General features: G+C 53.8%; 1 protein-coding gene and 1 non-coding gene across 20 annotated transcripts in view; both read left to right on the forward strand.

The window, feature by feature from the left end:
• The window catches only part of NFASC (neurofascin), a 202196-nt gene that overhangs the window by 124091 nt on the left and 52972 nt on the right, over positions 1-25133 (forward strand). For 8 of the 19 annotated variants that reach the window (XM_042256949.1, XM_042256945.1, XM_042256950.1 and 5 more), the window contains exons 3-9: positions 3999-4176; positions 9930-9947; positions 10590-10695; positions 12544-12740; positions 13199-13321; positions 15294-15464; positions 19569-19619. In XM_042256949.1, the coding sequence (XP_042112883.1) occupies positions 3999-4176; positions 9930-9947; positions 10590-10695; positions 12544-12740; positions 13199-13321; positions 15294-15464; positions 19569-19619 (844 nt within the window). The remainder of the gene's footprint in view (positions 1-3998; positions 4177-9929; positions 9948-10589; positions 10696-12543; positions 12741-13198; positions 13322-15293; positions 15465-19568; positions 19620-25133) is intronic. The other 11 variants (XM_060396009.1, XM_042256946.1, XM_042256956.1 and 8 more) reach the window with 3 other exon arrangements.
• Positions 11104-11176, forward strand: TRNAC-GCA (transfer RNA cysteine (anticodon GCA)). Its single transcript has one exon. It is a non-coding gene; the product is annotated as a tRNA-Cys (tRNA).

A 25133-nucleotide genomic window follows, 5' to 3' on the forward strand; every position in this document is an offset into this window, starting at 1 on the left:
AGATGGCTGGATGGCATCACCGACTTGATGGACATTGCTGCTGCTGCTAAGTCGCTTCAGTTGTGTCCGACTCTGATGTACGTTGAGTTTGAGTGAACTCCGGGAGTTGGTGATGGACAGGGAGGCCTGGCGTGCTGCGATTCATGGGGTCGGAAAGAGTTGGACACAACTGAGCGACTGGACTGAGCTGAACTGATGGTAATTTTATGTTTAATTTTTGAGATACTGCCAAACTATACATTTCTTTTTTAAATTGCAGCTTTGCTCGGTAATTGTCATATATATGGAGAGACAGGGAAATCTGATGGAAAAACCCCGGGCTACCAGTCAGGAGACCTGGGTTCTTAGTTTTGCCACAAAGCCATGTGTGAGGTGAAATTGAGGATATCACCTCCCCTTTCTAGGCTCTTGTGTCCTCATCTGAGAAGTAAGGCGATTCCATAAAGCCAAATCTTTAAAGTATCTTCCTCTGTAAAGACTTTATCGGAAAAGCTGGATTCCAAGGGAAGAGGGAGAGAGAATTGTCAAATAGCTAAATGAGATTATTTCTCTGTTCTTTTCCTACTGTGTTGTTTAAATTGTGGGTTAAAGACACTGCAAATAATTGGCCTCTCTTCCTGCCAGTGTGTATCTAGTTAATGAATAGCTTCTGGCTTCCGGTTTCCATCAAGATTCCCAGAAAAAGATACCCTTCTCTTTCCCATCACTTCCTCCCACTTGGCGGCTCCTGAACAAAACGTGGTGCTCTCAGAGCCAAAACTGGAGTCATCCCCACTGTCCTCCTGGGAGGAGTGCCGAGCCTCTGCCTGGCCCCTCAGCACCAAGGTTTCAGATGGACAGCCTGAGTCTCGTCTTTGGAGGTGAGGAACCACAGAGGGGCAATCGCAGCCTCTTTCTGAGACACTGTAAGGGTCATCTTAGAGAAGAGGAAGAAACAGCAACCTCCTGCGAGGCCTTCCAGCCAAGTCTCCCGTCTGGAGCTGTTCTGCCTTAACTCACTCCCAGCTGAATGGTTCCCAGCCGGAGAGCAGCACCTGTGTAGGGAGGGGATTTTCCCCCACGGACTAAACGCCCTCACCGTTCCGGGTCCAAAGCCTGTGCTCTCCTGCGCCGCCTGGTGGTTTCATGGGGAAACACGCGGTCTAAAACATGGGAACCAAGTGGTTTGTTTTGCTCAGGCATTCCTCTGCGCATTTTGCATCCATCTCTCACATGGTTCTGAGCGCCTGCTGTGTTTTAGGCATTATGCTATACCCTAGGAATAAACAAGAAGAGGTACCTTCCCTACAGTGCCTTCCTCTTTACAGGGTGTACAGAGGGGTGACTTTGGGAATGAATTCATAGTGACAAGTGCTGTAATAGGGGAGTGGTGTCCAGGAGCACAGACAAGGGGGCATGTCAGTCGTACCTGGCACACCCTAATGAGAGCGGGCAGACGCAGAAAGGCTTCTAGACAGAAGTCAGTCTGTGCAGAAGTCAGCACAGTAGAGCTTTAGAATCTACCCATGTGGGCTGGGATTCAGAATGCACGGGGAGGGTAAGAAATGGTCTTGCAGTTGGGGCTGCATCACACAGGGCTTCCAGGCAAGTCACGGACTTCAGCTTCAATTCTGGGGCAGCAGTGAGGTAGTGAGGTTGACTAGGGGATACCGATCTATATTTGCATTTGCACTAAGATCACGGCATCCGGTCCCGTCACTTCATAGCAAGTAGATGGGGAAACAGTGGAAACAGTGTCAGACTTTATTTTCTTGGGCCCCAAAATCACTGCAGATGGTGACTGCAGCCATGAACTTAAAAGACGCTTGCTCCTTGGAAGAAAAGCCATGACAAACTTAGACAGCATATTAAAAAGCAGAGACATTACTTTGCCAACAAAAGGTCCGTCTAGTCAAAGCTATGGTTTTTCGTGTGGTCATGTATGGATGTGAGAGTTGAACTATGAAGAAAGCTGAGCGCTGAAGAATTGATGCTTTTGAACTGTGGTGTTGGAGAAGATTCTTGAGAGTCCCATGGACTGCAAGGAGATCCAACCAGTCCATCCTAAGGGAGATCAGTCCTGCATATTCATTGGAAGGACTGATGCTGAAGCTGAAGTTACAATACTTTGGCCACCTGACGTGAGGAACTGACTCACTGGAAAAGACCCTGATGCTGGGAAAGACTGAAGGCGGGGGGGGGAAAGGGGACGACAGAGTTGGATGGCATCACCAACTCAATGGACATGAGTTTGAGTAAACTCCAGGAGTTGGTGATGGACAGGGAGGCCTGGCGTGCTGCAGTCCATGGGGTCGCAAAGAGTCGGACATAACTGAGCTGAACTGAACTGAACTGATTTCCTCTGAGGAGTAAGTGCTCTGGTTATGGATGGAGAATGAGTCAGAGGGGAAAGGGCAGAAGTGGGGAGAGACCACTCAGGAAGCTGTTGCAGTAACTGATGTAAACAGTGATAGCAACACCAAGGAAGAAGCAGTGGGAAGGGAGACAGCAGACAAGGAAAGGGGTCCAGAAACACACATGAGGTGAGGGGCTGGCATCAGGCCCAGCTTCCGTTGGTTTGCCCACATTCAGGCACAAGGGATCCCCTATACCCTCAGTCAGGATATATGGGAGCTGGCAGGAGTGTACGGGTGATAGCAAGGCTTCACATTGCTGCCAAATTGTTTTAAGCAGTGTGTCCATTTGCTAGGTGGCTACTCATCCAGAAAAGCCAGAGGAATCGTGGGGAAACTGCTTCCTGCTGTCCTCTGTGGTTTGTTTGGCCCCGTGATAGTCAGAGCAGCAAACTGGACCACTTTTTAAGATTCCGTGTTTCAGAGCCTCAGGCAGTTTAAAGGTTGGTATCTGAGTCTCGGCTGTGAGCCATTCTTGCTCCTCTGTCTCAGGACCAGGCGGTGGGATTTGTCTCTCCAGGACCACCGCAGGCTCCTTGGACAGGCATGTTTAGCCCTTACCCCGTCAGCCCTGGAATGATGTCTTGTGCTTGAGGGTGTGAGCATCATGCTGTCATGAATCTTGCTCATCCTCCCAACCCTCTGGAGCCTTCTGTCCGGAGCTGTCATGTCCGCACTGCCATTATCCCTAAAGGGACAGCGTCAGCGACCACTGCCAAATCGTTAGCTGCACAAAGTATCTGCAGAAATCATTCATTTACAAACTCCTGTGGGCCACCAAGTTTCCACTTACCCAACTTCTGCCCCGCACCGCTGCCTCCTTCGCTCCCCCCAACTCCAGGTCAAAGGACACATGAGGTGAGGGGCTGGCGTTGGGATCTTGTCTCCATGCTGCTGACCCAGACACACTCAGCCTCAGGCCCCCTCATCACATGTGGGTCAGAAAGGCTGTGAGATAGGTGTGTTTCCTACAGGTTCAGTGCATGGGGTTTCCCTGGTGGCTCCGACGGTAAAGAATCTGTCTGTAATGCAGGTGACCTGAGTTCAGTCCTGGGTCGGGAAGACCCCCTGGAGGAGGGCATGGCAACCCACTCCAGTATTCTTGCCTGGGGAATTCCATGGATGGGGGACCCTGGCGGGCTACAGTCCATGGGGTTGCAAAGAGTCGGACACGACCGAGCAACTAACAGTGCGTGGCGCCTTCCAGGTGCTGGGCCTGCAAGCCAGTATTTGTTTTTACAACTATTCTATGTAGAGTTGTCCTTCCTTCTGGAAAACTGGTTCTCAACTAGGGGTGGTTTGCCCTCCCTCCAGGGGACAGTTGGCGATTCTGGAGACGTCTTCAGTTGAGGGCAGGAGTAGGGCATCCTGGCATCTAGTGGGCAGAGACCAGGGGTGCTGCTCAGCACCCTACAATACCCAAGACGGTCCCCACACAAAGAATTGTCAGGTCCCAAAAGTCGATAGTGCAAGGTTAAAAAAAACTCTGTGTTAGAATGTAGGTCTGTAATCAAGGGGTCCCTGAATCCTCAAGGCTCCGTAGGATTTCTAGAGCGGACCAGGAGTTCAGGGAACACTCACTTGGCATCATATTTCTTTCCGCAGCTGAACTCCGTCCGGGAGGCTCAGTTCCAGCGACTGGAGGCAGAGAGACCTCGCAGGCCAGGGTGCGGGGTGCGAGGCCCGGTGCTCAGGATGGCCGGGCAGCCGCCGCCCTGGGCCTACACAGCCATCCTCCTCTGCGCACTCAGCCTCGGCAGGGCCATCGAGATTCCCATGGACCGTGAGTCTCCTGTCCGCTTGGAATCTGCTGACGGGGGCAGAGGAGTCGGGGGGCGGGGAGGGGCAGGGAGAGTGAGGACCCTTCAGAGAAGGCAGGGACAGCAGAAGCAGTGGCTTCTGGATTCAGAGCGGATTTTCCTCCAGAGGATCAACCCGGGCGAGCTCATGCTTGGGAACCTGGGACCTGGAGCCGCTGGGCCATCTCTCAGGGCCGCGGCTGTGCTGAATCACAGCCCGGAGCCTGCTGAGAGTCTGGAAGCCCGAGCGTCACTCGGGAGTCCTTCCCTTCACACCCCTCCCTCATCCCTCTGTGGTCTTGATTAACCTATCAGAGCGGAGATTCCAGGGGCCGAGCATGGTGGACGGCTCTGATTTGCCTTTCTCATATAGCCAGGTCCTCTTGGCTGAAGTGGTGAGGACAGATGGCCTGGGGAGAGTGGTAAAGGAGGTGACTTTTGCAAAAGACTGTGACTAAGTGAGACATTAAAATAAAGAACCCCATTATAGTGTCATTGTGGGAGAGCCAGGCACGAATTCCTTCTGTTTGTGTTCAGCTTTCCCATGGTAAAGTTGAAAAGTAAAATCCATGCGATCTGCTTCCTATGGTGGGACGTTATTGGGCCCTCAAGATCACAAAGTCAAGATGAAAACGCTGGTCTGACAGCCGTGTCTCTACCAGCCGTATCTGACGTTATGTCTGTAAGCGGCCCGCTGACTGGCAGCCGCGCTCCTTGGCCCTGTGTTTAGATGGGTGCCGCCTCTGCTGCAATTCTGACTCTTCTGCCAGGAGTTCTGGGCATCCCAGAGCTATGATGTGAACAGACCACCTCTGTCCCCCGTTCCTGCTTCGAGGGATAGATAGGACCTATGTGACGTCAGTGTTGACTTGGACTCTCTCCAGGTGACAGGTGTCTGGGGAGGGGTGGGAGAGCGATACAGCCTCAAAGAAGGCCCCACGGAGCTCTCCAAAGCCGGCCTCTGGGGCCCGGAGCTAGCACAGCCTGGAGAAGAGCCACAGGTCTCAGCTCCCTGCCGCCGCCCGCCTGCACTTCACCAGGACCCGCTGCCCAGAGAGGGGGTACTTCCGGGTGGAGAAGGCCAGGAGAACGTGTGGCTGGACCCAGAGCAAGGTGGACAGGGCCCCCACGGCCCTCCTGGTGGCCCAGCCTCTGTGTGTGTGTGTGTGTGTGTGTGTGCACACACACACAGGGAGGGAGGGGGAGGGCAGTCGTGAAGGAGACCATTCCCGTGGAGACCGTCTGCACTGCTGGCTCAAGGATAGTTTCTCACGAACGGTCCCAGGCAGACAGTCTAATGAGAAGCATGGTAAGGCCACGTCCCTGGAGAGGAGGGGGCTGCGGAGGAAGCTGGCTTACGCAGGACGCGGTGAAGGCTCAATTTGCTTCTGCCACCTCTCCTTGGTTACTCGCCTGCCACTGGTCCCTGGGGCAGGTGGGTCAGGGGTGAACCTGTGAAGCGAGGGCTTCGACATCTGTGTTAGGAATCTGGATCCTAAAGCTCAGGGGCCCTGGGCAGGACCCCACAGCCAGTCTCTGCAGAGCACCAGCCATGGGGCAGAGCTGCCAGCCCCGAGGAGGGCCTGCAGGGCGTCTTCCTGAGTGTCCACCGGGACCCAGGCCCCTGCTTCCTCAGGGTCATGCAGCAGGTGGGCGACGGACTCGTGGAAAGAGCCCCGGCCCCTCGGCCCCCAGGCTGGCACCACGTGCCACACCCCGCCTCTGTTGGCCTGCCCCTTTAGCTCATCTCGGGTCTCCCTGGAATAGCAGCTGCCTCAGAGAGCTCGGAGCTCTCCAGGCACACTCTCACAGCCCGTCCACGGAGTCGGTGTCATCCTCGGCTGACCGTGAGGGGCAGAGAAATGGAGCTGCTTTCTCCAGCTCACGCAGGCAGGGCCAGGACTTGACCGAGGCTTCCGTCCTAACAAGGAGGCCTTCTGCAGAGCCGCTCCCGGTGCCCCGGCCACGTCCAGAAGCTCCCGCTGCTGCCGGCACCTGTCGCATGCGTCCTGTGCCTCCCTGGCCGCTGCAGGCACGGTGGCCGTGGGCGCGTCTGCAGCCTGAGTCTGCGAAGATGAGCGCAAGGCGAGAGTGAGGCAGGCTCTTCAGAGGGCACCCAGGTGCCCTGGGAAGAGGCACTCATCAGTCAGGGTCTCCCTGCCCCTGGGCCCAGCAGGGTGGACGCCTCCCAGATGATCTGAGCCGGTCCTTCCATCTCACCCAGTGGAACGGGCTGGGGAAAGGTCAGGCTTTCTCCCCTCCAGCCCCAGCTTTACTGAGATATTACTGACGTAAAAATATGTCTATTTACGGTGTAGAACTCAGAAAAGAAGTTGTCTTTATGGGTGTGGGGGGGTAACTTCTAAGATCTCCCGTGCCGGCTTGTAAGAATAGAATACAGCGCAGTTAACAGTAGTCGCCTCGCTGCACGCAGGAGCCCCGGAACTCACCCATCTTGTCGCTGAAAGTTGTACCCCTTGACCAGCGTCTCCCTACTCCCCCACCCCCAGCCAACTGCCATCCTACTCTGTTGCTTTGATTTGAACTTTTCGATTCTACATGTAAGTGATAACACACAGTGTCCTTCTGCATCTGACTTATTTCGCTTAGCATTGACGCCAGGGTCCGTCCGTGTCGGTGCGAAAGGCAGGAGAGGTGCCCGCACTCCTGTGTGCACACGGCTTTGCTCACAGTAGCCGGTGGCAACGCCCTCAGCTTTCTCTGTGTGCCGGCTGGCGAGGGGGCAGAGGGGCTCAGGCCACGGGCTGCCCGGCGTGTCCACTGCTCGCTTCCCCTTTGGGGGCATCATCTGGGCCTCGGGGGCTTGGGCGCAGCAGGTGTCCTAGACCAGAGCCCAGGCCACAGCCCAGTCCCTCACTGAACACGCGGCCTCCCGCTGCGGCTGCTCCGCCAGCAGTCACATGCACCCCACCCCGCCCCCAAGCAGAACAGCGTGACCTTTGGAAAAACCAAAGGGTTGCTTTTGCCCCATCCATCAGAGTGATTTTGCCAAAAAAGTGAGTCTGCTGGCAGCTTGCCCCTCTGTCACCCTCCCCGCCTCAAGGAACTTGGCATTTTCCCCTCTAGGGACCCGCAGAGGGGCAGCGGGGTAGGAGAGCGCTCCCTCCTCACTGTCAGGCCAGGGCATGAGGCTGGGGTGGCCTGACAGCGCACACGCACAGTCACTCCATCCTCCAGGGGCAGGGGTGCCAGGGGCTCAGAGCCAGGGAAAGGAAAGGGCTCATGAGTGCAGGAACCCTGCAAACTGAGTGGGCGTCTGTCTCGCCCCCTGCAGAGCCCACGGGAAGACTTTTCCTCCCACTTGGAAGTGAAAGAGCAAATCCGTCCTCACTCGACATCGCCCCTCAGCAGGTTCCGTGGGAGAGAAGGGCCGGGTGTGCACAGGGCTAGGTGGAGACGGGCACCCTGTCCCCGGGCAGGCTGTCCTCGCTGTCTTCCCGCCGTGGCAGCGTGTCCTCTGGGCTGACTGTGTCCCTGTGATAAATGCCTTGGCCGCACAGTGGTGACTGCAGGTGTCATTGCCTCTTCAGGCAAGCAGTCAGCGTGATCCCCGACCAGATGTCAGCGTGGGGCTGGGGGCAGAATCCAGAGAACCTGCGCTCTCCCAAGCTCTGTCCAGCATGTCTGGGAGAGCGGAGTGCCAGGGCCCCCGCTGGCTGGCTGGCTCACCTCTCCAGCCGAGAATGGATATGTGAAAGGAGCTCTCAACCAACGGTGGGAGAGCTGATTTTCCTTGTGATAATACATTGCCCCAAACTTCCTCTGGGACCTTAAGTGAATCAACTTCCCTTTTAAGAACCAGACACTCCCTGGGCCATGTCTCAGGCGGCCTCCATTGAACTGGCCTATGTGTAAAAGAGACTTGAAACCCATGTGGGCAAAGCAGACTCTGTGTTAGGCTTCCCATCTGGGGCGAGGCCAGGGCCCTCAACTGGATATGAGGACCCAAAAGACGTCAGATGTATCCTGAGATGAAGTAACCAGGGGCCCAGGCTGGTAGTCAGGGGAGTGGGTCAGGGGTCAGCCCTGCTGCTCCTAACCGTGGGCCCCTCCCCCTCCTTCCCCCTCCCTGCCCAACACCCCTGGCTTTCCAGAGTCACCTTTCTTGGGTCCTGGCAGGAGAATCATAGATGGTTGAAGATGCTGCGGTGGGGAGCTTTCCAGAGCCTGTGTTCAGAAACTGAGATTTCTGCTGTTCCCCTCACGTTTTCTTTCCTTTTCTATTTCTTGCCAAGGTCGCCCCAGGCACATGGTAAAGCAGATAAAATTTCTCTTTAATCCGTGAACAGGCCACACACCCCCAGCCCACTGAAAGAATCCCTTTGAACCTTTCCATGAGCCTTATTGTCAAGACTTTCACTTCCTGACAGTGTGTAGCAGGGCCCTCGCCCCTGCTGCCCCCCACCTCCCCTCTCGATCTTCCCTGTCCTGTGGCTCCTCTGTGTCGCTTGGTCGTGTCTTAACTCTGCTTTCTCCAGGCTGCCCCCTCAGAGCCTCTAATCTCCTCTTGCACATCTCACTGATCAAGTCAGAAAGTTTTGAGCCCATCATGGTACAGCCTTCTCCCAGGGAGTGCTCACTTGGAAAAGGTCAGCTCACCACACCAGCAGTGTCTGACCTCTCCACTGGCCTGGAATAAGAGTGGTCTCCAGTAATGTAATCATGTAATATATACAGTGATGTAACTATGAGGAAAAGACATCTTAAAAAGTTATAGCAACCCGTGTTCTCTTCTCTGCAGAGAAATTTTCCCCAAACCCTTCTCCCCAAGAAGAATAAACCCTCTAAAACCTTACTGTTCACTGTGTGGCCCGCAAACCGCAGGCACCAGCGTCACCTGGCTGCTTGTTAGAAATGCAGGCGCTCAGACCCCCCCAGACCTACTGAGTCAGAGCCTGCATGTTTACCAGACAACCTCCCCCCAGGGGATTCTCACGCTGATTAAGATGTGAAAGGCCCACACCCCGAACACCCCTGTGCATGAGCACCGCACGTCTCAGGTGAGGCCGGGGGAAATCCGTGCCCCCTGCCCCTTTGCCCTCCTTGTAAAAAGCACAGAAAGCAGTGGTGGGTTCTGCTGCATCTCCAGAGTTGTTCAGAAGCAGGGTTTCCGTAGAACAGTGCACCTGTGCCGAGAGCAGATGACGATCATTCATCCTTCCCTCGAGTTTTCCGAAGGATGGCAGAGGAGGAGACGGTGGGAAGATGCTTTCAGGTGTGAAGGAGAAGGTGCGGAGCAAGGAGGCTGCGGACCTGACTGGCCCTTGGGCTTCGCCCTGCAGCAGTGGTTCAGCTCCACCCCTTCTGCGGCCCTCCAGCCTCACCCTCGCACCCCTGGCTGAGGAGCCTGCTTTCCTCGGGGGCATCTGGAGATGGCGAGTGGCGTCCTCGGACCTCAGCCTCTTTTGAGCAGCATTGCCAGTTCTGACTTGCAGATTTCCCTGGAAATCACTCGGTCAGAAGCTGGCCATTTGCTCAGCTGTGCGGGCTGGTCCCCTGGGGGAGGCGTCCCCTTCTCCATGAAGCGTGGCTGGGTCTGTCCCCGCCCCTGCGTGGCTATCCCACAGAGCTCCGGGGCTGGGAGGAGACAGCCACCCTGGCCTCCCCTCCCCCTGCAGGCCGGGGCCTGAGGCCGCCTGGGTGACAGTCCTGCCGATAACTGATAACCGTTGTCTTCTTTTCTCCCCTCACAATGCTAACCCTCGGGAACTAACAGCAAGCATTCAGAATGAGCGTAAGTCCCCTGGGGGCCTGTCTGCACTGCGCCTCTGGGAGGTGGCGGGCAGTAAGAAGGGGCGGGAGAAGGTGGAGGACACTGGGGTGCTAGCGGCTTCTGGAAGGACCATCCTCAGTGGCTGGCACGGCAGTGCAATGAGGGCTTCGGATCTTGGGGCTGGGAGCTGGAGCTGGCTCTTTGGCTGCAGACAAGCCCCTGGGAAGGCCTCTGGGGACTAACGCGGCTTTCAGCCCTAGCCTCACCGCAGTTTGCCAACTATTGATCCTACAGGGCTCAGAACCATCATGGCAACTAGGTTCTGGAAATCGAGCTGCTTTTGGTTCCTTTATTCATTCAATGAACATTTATCAAGAGCTGTTGTATGCTAGACATTGTACTAAGCATTAGATATATGAACAAGTACACCAAAAGCCTGGCCTTCAGCTTCTCATAAAGATGAGAGCGTAAAGGGGTTCTTCTTATGCTCAGTCCTTGACGCACCACGCCCTTTCTTTCGACCCTGTTTAAGCAGTTGGGTCTCTGGAACGGGGCACTGCTCCCCGCTGCTGGCCTGCTTGTCTGGGTGGCTCCTGGAGCTCTTAATTTCAGCCGTTCCCCAAGGGCAGGTCCCCTGACTGCTCACTGTGTGTGCTCTTGCAGTGTCCCAGCCCCCGACCATCACCAAGCAGTCAGTTAAGGACCACATTGTGGACCCCCGTGACAACATCTTGATTGAGTGTGAAGCCAAGGGGAACCCTGCCCCCAGGTGAGTGCACGGTAAATCCAAGCTGGGTGGAGGGAACAGGACCTGCAAAAAGGACACCGAAGCCGCCCCTCCCCCGGAGCCTGATGCTAGTTGAAGCAGCTGAGAAATCCATTCAGAAAATGTCCACTAGGCACCTACTAGGTAGAAGGTACAGTTTGGATAACTAGGAAATGTAGTTGATGAGGAATCTGGGGGCCGGAAAACTTAACTGGCTTCAGTTCACACCAAAAAGCCAGGACTAGATGTGAAGTTTTCTGACTTTGAATGTAACATTCTTCCCACTGCTTATGTTTCCAGCATCCACCCAGTGCTTAGCGTACAGGAAGTCCCTCCTCGCACTAACTTTGGTCTTCCATTCTGAGTTCATATCCGCTGATTTATGTGCATATCAAGATCATACGGTGGGCTTCCCTAGTAGCTCAGATGGTAAAGCGTCTGCCTGCAATGCAGGAGACCCAGGTTCGATCCCTGGGTCAGGGAGATTCCCCTGGAGAAGGAAATGGCAACCCTCTCCAGTATTCTTGCCTGGAGAATTTCATGGACAGAGGAGCCTGGTGCACTGCAGTCCATGGGGTCGCAGAGTCGGCACATCTAACACACACACACAAGACCATATGAGATGTCAGCAGACACGAACCGCAGGCCTGCTGTGGCAGGCTCTGTGTAAATGTTCCTCACACCGTCTGTTCGCCCACCTCACCGCCCTTCAGGGAAGGACCCGTGTCCTTGTGGAGAGGAAGTGAAATGGAGGCACAGAGATGTCAGGTACCTAACCCCAGGCCTCTGACACCCCAGACCAGGGATAACTTCTACCAAGTGATAAGCACTGGGGATGGGAATGCCCACTCTCTTCAAAGCAGCAGCCACAGGCTGGAGCTCCGGCAGCCTCATGGCGGACTAGTACCCGGACGTGACAGGCCCTCAGGTAGTGTGTGTCTGTCGCAGGAGTCGTGAGGTGGGCAGGGCCTCGGGGTGGGCACCCTGCTTCTGCCTCCCTCCATGGGTGTGCCCGAGGCGGCTGGCCCAGAAGCAAGCAGGGCCTCGCTTGCCCTGGAGAAGCAGGAGTCTCCAGCGGGGCATCTTGACCTCGCGTCTCAGGGCGGTCTTTCTCCCGCAGTCCTTTGCCAGGCAGTGCCTGAGACTCCGAGAAGCTGCCGTCGTCCCTGCTTCTTTCAGGCTATGTCCTGGGCAGACACACGTCCGCCCCCAGAGAGACAGAGGGTGTCCTAGTCTCTTCATGCTAGGCCCAGTTTTATTAAGGCTACTTGGTATTTTAAAACTGCTTCTCCGGGGTTGTAATGTACAGCTGCCATTTTATAATCTGCATCCTCTGAGCAGCGCACAGATAACCTGGGGCCATTTCACTTCGACCTTAGAGTCAGTTGTCGAATAATGACCCAGGCGGAGAAGGGCCCATTCCCTGATGTGTTGGGACCGATGGAATAGGAATTTGGATTTGGGTTGAGAATGCTTAGGGGTGGGAGTAGCTGCTCACTCTGGATTTTAAAAAACCAGCATTGCTGCCTACTCTTTCAAAGAGCACAGTCCCCACGGCCGCTTGGTATCTCTCACTTCAGTCATGGTCCCCAGCCTCTGTTGGGTGGCACGACTTCTGTCGGGGGCCTCCTCAGAGACTCCCCTGGGTGGGACCCAGGACCCAGCACTTTATCAGGTGTCCGAGCAGGTCCTGCTGCTCAGCCAGGGCTGGGACCCACTGGTCTGGAGGAATGGTTACGGCCTGAGTCCCGCTCTAGGGCCCTGAGGTTCTGGCCTGGAGCCGGGAGCCTGGAGCCTGCCCTCTACTCTTGGTTGTCCCTGACCCTAACCCCCAGCCCACGTCGTCCACAGCTTCCACTGGACGCGGAACAGCAAGTTCTTTAACATCGCCAAGGACCCCCGGGTGTCGATGAGGCGGCGGTCCGGGACGCTGGTGATCGACTTCCGCAGCGGCGGGCGGCCGGAGGAGTATGAGGGGGAGTACCAGTGCTTTGCCCGCAACAAGTTTGGCACTGCCCTGTCCAATCGGATTCGCCTGCAGGTGTCCAGTGAGTGCTCGGGCCAGGCCCAGGATGCCCCGCTGTTGGGTTGGTAGAGGGCAGGGCGTAGAGGGTTTTTCCAGAAGGGCTGCCCGCCCTTGGCCTGCAGCTACCTGGGGCATCTGCGTGCCTGGCCTCTGAGCAGGGGTGCACCTCCCTCAACTCAAAAAGGTTCCTTGGAAAGGACGTTTCCAAACCGCTGTGGAACAGCCTCACTGACCTGTCCGGGGCACAGGGCAGGGAAGGAGAAGAGCCTTGGGAGATGTGTGTTCATTCAGTCTGACAAAAGGCCTGCCCTGCCTCTCCAGGCCACCCCTGGCTCAGACATACAGACCCTGTCCCTCTCGCGGCCCTTCTTTGTCCTCCTGTTTCCTCTTCTCTTTGCCCTCCTCGCCACCACCTTCTAACCCAGCTCCTTGCCCAGCCCAGCCGTCACCCTCATCGAATCCTCCTTTGTTTCTCCCCAGAATCCCCCCTGTGGCCCAAGGAAAACCTAGACCCTGTCGTGGTTCAAGAAGGTGCCCCCTTGACGCTCCAGTGCAACCCCCCACCTGGGCTTCCGTCCCCGGTCATCTTCTGGATGAGCAGCTGTAAGTCTCGAGGGCCTGGTGCTTTATTGCTGTTTTAATCTTAGGGAGTGTTAAATGGGAAGGGGTCTTCCCAAGGCTAGACGACCTTGACTCGTGAGAACAGATATAAGGTAGCCATGTGACTGAGAACACGGGCTTTGCAGAGAGAGGTTGCTGGGGCTCACTGTTGAGCCTGCCTGCTATTAGCTGTGTGATCTCAAGCAACTTGTTTAATGTCTCTGGGCCACAGTTTCCTCTTTTAAAAAAACTAGGGCTGATAAATGTATTTATCTAATAGAATTATTATGAAAATTCAAATAACAATATATCCAAAGTGCTTATAAGAGGGCCAGACATACAGTAAGTGTTCAGTAATATTTGTGATGATGGGTAAGAGCAAGAGAAAAAGAAATGGGTCAGAGGACGAACTGTCAATCAGCCGGTTGAAGGCAGGTTGAAACCAAGCCTCTTTCGATCTTTGGTTCATCTGGATCTGCTCTGATTCAGTCTTCTCGTAGGACAGAAAAGGGATTTGGGAATGAAACTTTGGATAAAGGAGTGATGGGGAGACAGGGAATTTGGAGCAGGCAGGACAGAGAACCTCATTCAGAGCTTGTCCTGACTCAGTTTTGGACAGAGGCTCTCTGAACTGTCTGCTGTTTCTTCCTGTGTTTTCAGTCAGAATAAAGGGAGGGGGCATTATGAAGATGGATAGAAGGCTGCCATCTCTCTGAGCATCTCCCTGGCTTCCTGCCCCCCTCCCGTCCTGAATGGATGGCTTTGTGCTCAGTCGTTGCCCCCGCCTTGCCTCATCACAGTGCGGATGTGTGGGGAAGGCAGCTGGCCACAGGCCGGAGGGTTGGTCTGTGAGCCCCTCTCAGCCCCGCAGCGCGCCGGGTGGTGTTCACGCTGCTTCCTGAGCATATCTCATGACCCTGCTCTTCCACTCTCTCCGCCACCTCCCTAGCGTGAGCCCCATCAGCTTTTCCTTGGGTTACACTCATCATCCATACCTGGCCTCCCTGGTCTTTCTAAAAATGATCCTTTCATTCATATGCCCTCCCCACCCCCCGACTCCCCAGTTCAGGCTGTTGGTTCTTGCCTTTAGCACACACTGTCCCTGCTGCTTAGAAACCCCTTAGCTCCTTCCTCTTCTGCCTGGTAAATGTCACGGGACCTTCGAGCCTCAGCGCAAATCCCAGGATGGACTGGGTACTCCTTCTCTCAGCTTATCCCCTTGTCACCGCGTGGTAAAATTAATTAAATAGAACTACTTTTCAAGAGAAAGAAACAGAAATGGTGACTTGAGAAGCAGTTGTCAGGGATAAGAAGGAGATACCTGGGAGTAAGTTGTCAGCCTTATGTTTTTACAAACCTAACAACCTAGAAACCTGGTCAGGTGTGTTTACAGATACAGTGCTTGGGAAAAAATGCAGACAATGTGGTCAGCATTCTCAGCCCCTCCTATGATGTTATTAATCTTAAAAAAAAAGCACATATTTGCATATTTTAACATCTCTAAAATTGGAGAGTGTCCTAAAGTTGATGGTGTGCATCACTGATTGGTGTGTATCTTACAGTTGGTGGTGCTTTTCTCTTTCTTGGGGATGAGTGGAGGTTTAAAAAATAAGACAACCGAACGTGCCTCCCGGTTTGGGGAACATCTGAAGGACTGTTTCCTCCCTCTGGCCTCAGAGCCAGTCAGATCTTTTGTGGTCACAGAAAGGTGTGGTCACAGACCATGAACATGGTGGGCAGACAGGTCTGAATGGAATGCCACTCCCCTTCACTGCTTTTGCAACCTGCATCTTGTTAAACCCTCTGCTTTCTTATCCCTAAAATGGGAATGACCCCTGCCTCAGGGTTGACAGTATTCAGTCAAATACTGTGGAGCTCCTGGCCCTCGGTAGGTGTTCAGTCTCCAGAACTATGATGATGTTTCTTACTGTTCTCAGCACTGCTAACCTCCCCCTGTACCCCTGCTTCCTTGTAGCCATGGAGCCCATCACCCAAGACAAGCGTGTCTCCCAGGGCCATAATGGGGACCTGTATTTCTCTAATGTGGTGCTGCAGGACATGCAGACGGACTACAGCTGCAATGCCCGCTTCCACTTCACCCACACCATCCAGCAGAAGAACCCGTTCACCCTCAAAGTCCTGACCAGTGAGTGTGCGGGCCCCTGCCCAGGGCTGGGGGCCTGGGGCTGGGAACAGCAGCCCACTGAGCCCAGACAGCCCTGGGCACCTGGATCTGGGAAGTGCCTTGTCCCCACGGCTGACCTAGAAATTCTCCCAGCTCACTGTGCCTGAGTGACTCTAGCTGCTCTTTAGCCGTCTCTCTTGATTCTGGAGCCTTGAGTTAAAGTCGGTCCTGCTCCAAATCAGTGCTTCTCAAACTTTGGTGGAGGAGTCAGAGTCACCTGGCAAGCTCGGCACCCTCACTTGCACCCAGTCCCACGCCTGCCCGGGAGTCCTGGGCCTCTCTGGTCTGCATTAGTTCTCCAGGTGTCCTGGGGACACACCAGAATTTGAGAAGCACTGCTGTCGGTCATTCAGCACCTCCCTCATGCAGTCGGCTTGATTATTTTTCGTCATCGTTTGGTTATCTTTATTTCTAAAATAAAGCAATCGCATGGAATATCGAAATTAGTGATGCAGCAAAATAAATTGTGTTTGATTCTGTAATGCCAGTAAGTGTATGCTGGACCATATGGAATCGCTGTGTTTGCAAGTTGCAGGCTTATCTTTTCGTTTTATCTGCTTTCCTTTTTGTTCCCTGATTGTTTGGCTGGTACCAGAATGAATCAGCGTTTCCTGACCCTGATCATTTTAGCATTGATGACCCTTCACCAGGAAAGAGAGAAGCTCTCAGTCTAGAGAGTCACTTTTTGCCAGAAACCAGCCAGCCTGAAGCTTTGGCTACAAAGTCCTCAGCCTGCTCAGGACACTGGAAGTGGCCGTATTGGTTTATACTGTGGTTTTGTCACCGACCTTCGGTATAAAAGCCCCCAGAGATGTTCATCTGTCTCAGGCAGTTGTGAATGTTTCAGTACCGTGGACAGAGGCAGTAGGGGAGGCGGTGGGGCAGAGGGCCCCCTGTGGGGCTGGCCGTTTCCACAGGTTAAAGCAAAGGGGCTGAGCCCCGGCTTCCCAGAGCGGACTGTGGGTGATTGGTGCTGCCTCCTGGGTGGGCGCGGGAGGCAGAGGAAGGCAGCGGTGAGCTCACCCCTCTCTCAGGACACGTGGGCCCTTCTCGCCTCACTGGCCCCTGCGTAATGGGAACCGCAGTGCTGCTGGGCGACCCGGCCCCACCCTCCAGCCGTCCCACGGGTGGAGATGGGCCCCGAAGCAGCTTCCCTCCTGTGCACCTTCTGTTGTGGGCCTTTCTCTTTTCCTTTCTCTTCACATTCTTCCCTCTTTTTCCCTTCTTCTCTGTTTCGCCTCCCCTTTCCTCTCTTCCCCGTTCGTCTCTCTCTGAATCCCACTTCCTCCTGCCCTAATCTCCCCCTCCCACCTCTGCGGCTCCCCACACCCTGCTCAGAGCTGCCCGTACTCTGATAGCCAACAGGATGGCCAGCAACCAGGGACAAGCCTCGCTTGTTCCTAGCAGGGTTGCCCAGCTTCAGTCCACTTGCTGCCTCTACCCTGGTGTTTTTCCTTCTGGATCCAGGCCCAGAGAGGACCCCTGAGAAGAAAGTTGGGTTGTCTGAGGTGTCGCCTCAGTGCAGAAGGGACTGCCTGCCAGCTGGCTGAGCTGAGGAGGACAGTCTGGTCTGCCCAGGGGCCTCTGGAGCCAGGACAGGGCAGGCAGCCTCAGGCAGCAGTGGAGGGGCAGGATGTTAAGGCAGCACCTCCCTGGACCTCCTTCATTGCCTCACCGGGGTCCCTCTCTCCCAACCCAGGCTTGGAGCCTGCCTGCCTGGTGGGGACTGCAGAGTCAGGTGGCCACTGCAGTCCTGGGCAGAAGCTCTCACTGGTACTTGGGGTAGAGGCAGGGAGACAGAGGTGGTGAAGAGCCTTCCTTTGTAGAATTAAGCAGTTGAAGATTTCAACAACCTTTAGAAGTTGGACTTTCCAGAAACATCCTTTTCTCTACCAGAGTTAGGTAAGGGATATTTGTTTCTGCTGCATTTCTGGATCCCCTTCTCCACCGAAACTCTCACCTCCAGTTGCTGAGAAATGTGCTGAGCGTTAGGGACAGAACCCTGTCGGCTTCCTGGAGTTCTCCCAGGGGCAGCTTTGGCTGGGAGCAAGTTCTGGGCATCCGTGCCAGCTCAGAACTGGGCTCAGTTGCTTAAAATAACTCAGCTGTGCTTTCTCTGCTTTCCTGCCTGGAAAGGACACAAGCGTTTTCTTGTACCTTCAGAACCAGGTCTGGGAGTGGGAGACAAATCAGACAAGTTGGGACAGCTTCAAAGACTGTTCTCACCAGGGGTTTCTTTCACAGTCTGCCCACTGAGGAAGAAATAAATCTCATCACAGCCAATTTTTTATTACCTGCATTAAAGGAAGGAAAGGATCTGATACAGAACAATGGGCAATATAAAATTATTTTACAGTCTTGCCTTGGGAGGTAGTCAAAGACAGTGAAGTGGGAATAACAGAGAAATGCCTGTCCCACTTTGGTCCCGGGTGCCTCCCGGGGACAGGAGGCAGCCGTGGGAAGGAGCAGGGCTGTCCTTGAGTCAGGCTGGAAAACTAACCCTCCTTCCTCTGACATCTGTTGTCTAAGTGACCTTCTTAGAGGCATCAGGAAGTCTCCCTGAGTTTCTCAGATGTGCTTCCGAGTCCACAAAGCGTGAGGTCAGTTCTGAGCGTGGGCCCTTCTGTCGCAGCTGGTGGCACAGGAGCGTGGGGCGCCCCCGTCCTCCGAGGCCCAGCCACTGCCCCTCCCGGCCCACGCTGCCCTCCCTTTTCATGCCAGTGAGGGTCAGGTTCCACCTTTACCTCCAGATAAACCCAAGCTGCCTTCCCACACACAGGCAAGGTCTTTTACAACCAACACACCCCTGTTTAAAGAATGGTCCTAAATAACGAAACTCCTTCTAGCGGACGTTAAGCGACTCTGGGACGCAGAGCGATGCCGGCACTCCTGTTGTCTCCCCGCCATGAGTTATAAGAGGATTTGATCCGCCTTCCAAGATGCAAATGTTCTGGCAGCCTCTCCTTCCTCAGGCTGCGGGGCTGGGTCCAGGCTTTTCGGGGCGTCTGCTTGGCTTCCAGTCGGCTCTCCCATCCCTACCCTCTGTTGGTGCTGTCAAAACTTGAACCAGTAGCTGGATGAGGACGTTGGTAGGAGAATGAAAAGCTCCTTAAGGATGTTGGCATGATCATAAGCCCCATTCCAAAATGTCTTTCTCACTGAGGATTAAATGCCCAAAGGTTTTCATTACCCAACATCAGAGCCTGCTGGTCTTGTTCTATAAGGGATGGCTTCATCCTAAGCTAGTCTAGAGAGCTTTGAACCTCTATCTTGTTAGCAGGCCTTTCCCTGTTCTAAGTGTAGAACTCACAACTCACGCACTCTCTCCTCTCCCAGGCTCCCTTTCTGAGCCTAAACTCCGAAGCTCAGCCTAGCTGTCCCCCTCTCCCTGAATCACTCCTCAGCTCTGCAGAAGGAGGCGTTTCTGCCAACAGCCTCAGTCTGGAGACCAGGATAGTGCCCATCTGGGCAGGCTGGGGAGTTCCTGTTGCTGCTCAGCGCGTGATTGCTGGGCCCTCCCAGCGCTCCTCCTGTCCCATTCTGTTGGTGATCTGTCTCTGCCTTCTCCCCTCATTTACCTCCCACCCCTTGCGAGCTGGCTTCTGCTCAGGTGGGTCTTTGCTCTTGCCCCAGGGCTCACTAACACTCATTTTTCTTTAGCAACCCCAGAAGCTGGCCTGACCCAGAGTCCTGGGAACAGAGGATTTTGGTGGAAAAGAGTTGTTCAAATTGCTACAGGATACCACTAATTCATATCTCATTTGTTTGAAATTATAGTATGACCAAGCAATTAGAGGTCATGCCTAATTTCTTTATTAAAAAAGAAACTCATTATTGCCTTCTTTTGCAGGATTTAACCTTTTCTTCCCTTTTGGGAGCTGTTTTGTGTTGCTTGTTTTTCACCAAGCGTATTTCCTTTCCAAATATGCTGTGTGTTTCCTTTGCAAAAGGCCACTGGTGCTCGCTGGTTGTTTTGTGGCTTCGCATTTCTGTTGTTCTCTCCCATTTATGCCTCCTTGACCTCTCCGTGGTCCCTGTTTGCTCACCCTCTTTTGTTTATTGCAGACCACCCCTATAATGACTCGTCCTTAAGAAACCACCCTGACATGTACAGTGGTGAGTCGCCGTGGTAACCTTGGGAGTAACCTTGCCTGTCCTAACCCCAGTTGGCCTAACTCGACTGACACCATGTCATTAACTCGTGCCGGCTGCCAAGTCTTACAGTTGGCCAGGTCAGGGTACCAAGGTGACTCCTGCAGAACTGGGAGGAAGGTGGCCAGTGTGGAGGGCGGAGGTGCTTGTGCGATGGTGTGGTCTCCTTGGAGATGCCAGCCTCCAGCTGTGAATTCTGGATAAGTTGACCTACCTGGTCAAACCAGGGTAGGACTTCAAAACAGCTTCTCAGAGGTTCAGTAGAAACTTAGGAATCAGTGGTGGGTGGACAGAGAATATCTGAAAATAAGGGACTTCACACAGTCAGGAGGAAACAGGAAGTCTCGTTTCCATCGGTGGCTTGAAGAGCACAGAAAACTTTGTAGTGTTTGTTTAGCCGGGTTTAAGTGTCTGCATGTGAATTGCCTGCATCGTGCTCTGGCCTTAGTCACTGGGGATACATTTCACAGGTCCTACATCTCTTTAAAATTCACCTGGGAAATAGGAAGAAGAGTCTTGCTCTGAGTTTTCTTTCCAGGTAAGTATAAATGAAGTTGGACCATCCGTTGCGTCCTATCACCCGATTCTCTTCCCTCCTCTGGAAGTGTGCTCAGATCCAGTCCCACCCACTCCGCCACACATTTGCAAGTCATGGAACAGTTCCCATGAGGCATATTTCTAACTCATCACACAACTGGTTGCTCAAGCTGATTAGGAGAGTAATTGGCCCTTTCCACACCTGAGCTACCCCCCAAGCATGGCTCAAGGATGTCTCGTTTTCCTTGAGCAGCCAGAGGCATCATCATTTGCTGGCTCTGGAGACGCAGCTGCTCCCAGCATCAGTTGTGACTCAGAGCTAAGGCTTCAGGTTCCCAGGGGGGTCACTGTGGGCTCAGAAAGATAGGAAGTGTCTGTGTGGTGATGTGCTAATATAAACTGATCAGTGTCTGGAGTGGAGGAAGGGAAGGGGGAGTGAGAGCCAGGGAGACAGGCAAAGGCTTTAACTTGGCATCAAGCAGCCAGAGCCGCGCTGAGACCCTGCCAAAGAGATTTACTGCCCAAGAATGCAGGGGACCTCTGTTGGATTCTGGGCATTGCTTTCAAAATAATGGGGCCAACCACCATTATGTCAAGAGCCTCAGAGTGCTGGTGTGAAATGTGCCTTCTTCTAAATTAGATTCTGGGTAATCTGTCATGGAAGTAGTCTTTAGGTTGGAGCCAATAGAAGCCAGTAAGTCTCGTAGAGGCCATCTGGTCCAAGCTCCTTGCTTTATATAAGATAAACCATCGAGGCAGATGTATAGAGTTATTCTGTCAGTGATAAGTTTGAGTGATTCTAGCCATTTAATAAACTAGTATGTGACTGGTGGTGGATAGTATTATGAGTAAGCAGGAGTTAGAAGAATCATCCAAGGCTGGGAGACTAAACAAAGCTCACGGGAGCTCACAGGAAGATTAGCCTCATATCCTCAATCCAAGGTGCATGGGGCTGAGCAAGTATGACCTGGGCTAGAAAGAGCATGAAGTCAAAGTGAGGCACGTGCTGAACCAAGGACAACTGGCTCACATGCTTCTAGAAGAAAACAGAAGGTGAAACGGAAGGAGAGAAGATACAGTCCTTCCCTGAGTTCCTGGACAGAGAGGCATAGTGTGATGAATAATGCCCATCACTGGAAAAGACCCTGATGCTGGGAGGGACTGGGGGCCGGAGGAGAAGGGGACGGCCCAGGATGAGATGGCTGGGTGGCATCACGGACTCGATGGACGTGAGTCTGAGTGAACTCCGGGAGTTGGTGATGGAGAGAGAGGCCTGGCGTGCTGCGATTCATGGGGTCGCAAAGAGTCGGACACGACTGAGCGACTGAACTGAACTGACCCCTCTGGGCTTAGCTTTGAAATATGCCCCTTTTGTAACAGCAGGGCCAGATCATAATCACACTTTTCCTAGAGTGGTTTCGTATCCTGTGAATGTATGCCAGGTGTCCCCTGACATGCTAAGTAGCAGGGGGACGCTGGTCTGAGACGGTAACTTGCCACTCAGAATTCAGCCCTCTGAGGCAGTCTGCCTGGAATTAAACTCAGGCTCCAAGACATCCCATCGAGTGACCTTGGGCAAGTCATTCAGTCTGTTGGGACTTTACTCTCCTTATCTGCAGAATGGGTATATTACCTGCTCCAAAAGATTGCTCTGAAGATTAAATAGCATAATGTGCGTATGTCCCTAGTGAGATGTGAAACACATTCATGGTTAATAAATGTTACCATTGTTGGTGTTAAAGAGGATGGTTTAGTGTTGACTGGATCAAGCACGGTGGTTCTTTGCTTCTGAAATTGAGGGATGTGGAGGAACTGAAGGGGAGAGAGACAGGCACAATCACAGGAAGAAGGTACTATGGAGGGAGAAATTGTGGGGCAAACTAGAAAAACGAAAGCTTTTCCGATTCTCAGCTACGCTGAGAGCACAGTAAGAACAAAGCTCCAGCTACTGCTTGAGGGGCTGGGGGTAGATTTATGGAAGAGATTTCTTGGCAGTAGAAGATATTAAATGTCACTAGCAAAGAGTTTTGCTCACCTTCTGGGGTTGCTTGGGCAGCTGTTTCTAGAGCCAGAGAGGTGGTGAGATGCCAGGAATCCAGCCCCGTGAGTTCTCAGTTCCGAGAACCAGAAGCAGCAAAGGTAGGATCCAGCCACCCCTAAAAGCTGTGTGGCAGAGGTTTTCAGACACGTCTGATTCAGTGAACTCTCTTCTGCTAACACGCAGCACTCGACAGAGGCAAGCAACTCGGATTTCCCTTAGTCTTGCCGTGTCCTCTTGCAGGAGGCGAGTTTGTGCTGAGGCAGTTTTCGTTGTCTCTGTAAAGCCAAGGTGGTTGAGGCAGAGGCGTCTCCTGATGAGCCCTTGCTGACCCGATCCCCTGGAAACCCATGAGCCCACTCTTGCCCCACAGCAAGAGCAGCAGAGAATGGACTGCCCGTGACCTCGAGGTCAGATGAGCCCATGTGGGGAGCTGTGAGTCTTCAGAGATGTGAGCGTTAGCGGCTGGATTCTGAGTTTGTTCAGATATCAGGTCTGACTCCAGCCTTGATGATTTATGAGAATAAGAGAAGCAGCATCACGCTGGAGAGGCTGGATCCCCAGCTCTGAGACAGATCCTGTGAAACACTCTGTCATCTTCCAGCATACACAGCTCATAGAGCAATCACCGTTGTCTCTAGCACTCTTCCTGGGTCCCCCAGGAAAGAAATGAGCTACCCTCCCTTGGGAGCAGTGGCTCCCAAAGGTACCAGCTGGTTTATCTTTCGTAAACTTTCCTGTAAATCCGTTTCATGTAAGAGGACACTTCTTCATAGCCTCCCCTTTGAGTCCAGCCTTTTCATCCCTTAACGATCCCATATGTCACCCTGACTCCTCCTTAAGCTTTCCGTGGCCTTAACAATCCAGTTGAGATGTCTTTGGAGCCTCTTAATTTCCAGCCCAGCTTCTGTTTTTCCAGTTTAGGAGAGAAGGATCTCCCCAACTTTATTGACTAGACATCAAGGAGAGAAGGACTCTCAGCTGAGATGGCAAGAACAATATTTGAGGGAAACATCGTGGAATAGTTTCACCAGAGAAGCCCATTAAAACAAAAATATCTTTCTCCTTTATCTCTTTTGCCCTTGAATTTTGGTATTCTTTGGTTTGAGTTAAGAAAGATCTTCCCAAAACTGACTGTCAGTCGTAGGAACAAGTAGGGTATCTATCTTTAAAGAGAGGGGCAGTATAGAACAGATGCTGCAGCTGAAGCTTTGGCACCAATGGTCCAGAATCCAAACATGACTGGCTCGTGACTTTGCCAAGTCTGTTGACTCTGCTGAGCCTCTGCGTCCTCTCTGGAAAATGAGAGGCATACCCCAGGTTTGCTGTGATTTCCGAACGTGACGATGGTGGTAGAGACGGAGCCGAGCCCGGTGCTTGGCCCGCAGTGAGCGGCCAAGCGGCAGCCCTGACTATGACCTCTGCCCTTAAGACACTCTTCCCTGTGTTTCTGAACTTTGGCCTGGCTGCAGTGGCCTCCCCTCCTTTGGGACCACTCTGGTTGCGAGCCCGCACCCTGTAAATGAGGGATGCGGTGGCCTTTTTAGAGGCCCAGCTGCAGTGTGTCCAGGCAGCCACGGGGGCCGCTGTGCTCCCTTCCCCCTCTCCCATGCTGGGCATGCTGGTCACGTGTGCTTACAGGGCTGCACGCTAAGGTGTGAATTACATGTCCACAGGGACACACATTGGTTGCCGCAGGTTTGGTCCCACGGGGAAGGAATATGCTGACTGAACTTCCATGTAACCCCCCAGTTCCCAGCTCTCAACAGATCCGCCAAACTGGCACCAGAGCCTCCTGCCTTCAGACCTCCTTTTCCTCCCGGTGCCCCTGGCCTTGTGCTCTCTGACCATTTGGGCGACTCCAGGCTGACGGGTGGGAGGAAGCTGCTGCCTTGGCATCAGGCTTCTTTGGTGCTGAGAGCTGGATGCGCTCAGAGTTGCAGATGGTAACGAATTAACCACATAATGGATTAACCCCTTGAGTAGCCCATGTTGTATGTGTGTATGCTGGTGGGACGGATGAGGCATCTGCACAGAGAGATGACACGGGATAAACCGTTGCCTTCTTTTTTCTTTCCTCCTCTTGGATTTATTCATTCCACAAACATTTACCCAACACTTGCTACACTGCATGCATTGTGCCAGCAGACTAATTACCTCCACGTATGTTTCATCATTGCTTCCCCTTGATGAGAGGATAAAATACGTGCCAGTGCTGTGATACACCCTCCTCTGATGGCTGATAGAGAGAAGCTGGGTACCTGTAGGACAGGAGCCCTGCTGCGCCAGCCAGACCCCAGCTAGCCCCTGAGCCCAGCAGGGGCACTGAGACAGGGTCCCCGCCACTCTGTCCTCGTTCCACCAGCACCCAGTAACAGTACCTGCCCCGCCTGGAAGCATGCTTGCTCTCACTCCAGGCACCCAGTAACAGTACCTGCCCCGCCTAGAAGCATGCCCATTCTCACTCCAGGCACCCAGTAACAGTACCTGCCCCGCCTGGAAGCATGCTCGCTCTCACTCCAGGCACCCAGTAACAGTACCTGCCCCCCCTGGAAGCATGCTCGCTCTCACTCCAGGCACCCAGTAACAGTACCTGCCCCGCCTAGAAGCATGCCCATTCTCACTCCGGGCACCCAGTAACAGTACCTGCCCCGCCTAGAAGCATGCCTGTTTTCACTCCAGGCACCCAGTAACAGTACCTGCCCCGCCTGGAAGCATGCCTGTTTTCACTCCAGGCACCCAGTAACAGTACCTGCCCCGCCTGGAAGCATGCCCGGCTCGCACTCCAGGCACGTCTGAGGGCTCCCAGCCCCTGGCAGCCCCGCCTCCCCTCCAGCTGAGTCAGAGACCCATTAAACCTGTGGGTAGGCCCAGGTTGTATTTATATTTTCAACTCTTCTTGT

The sequence above is a fragment of the Ovis aries genome, chromosome 12 (assembly GCF_016772045.2).
Source record: "Ovis aries strain OAR_USU_Benz2616 breed Rambouillet chromosome 12, ARS-UI_Ramb_v3.0, whole genome shotgun sequence".
Taxonomy (NCBI): Eukaryota; Metazoa; Chordata; class Mammalia; order Artiodactyla; family Bovidae; genus Ovis; species Ovis aries.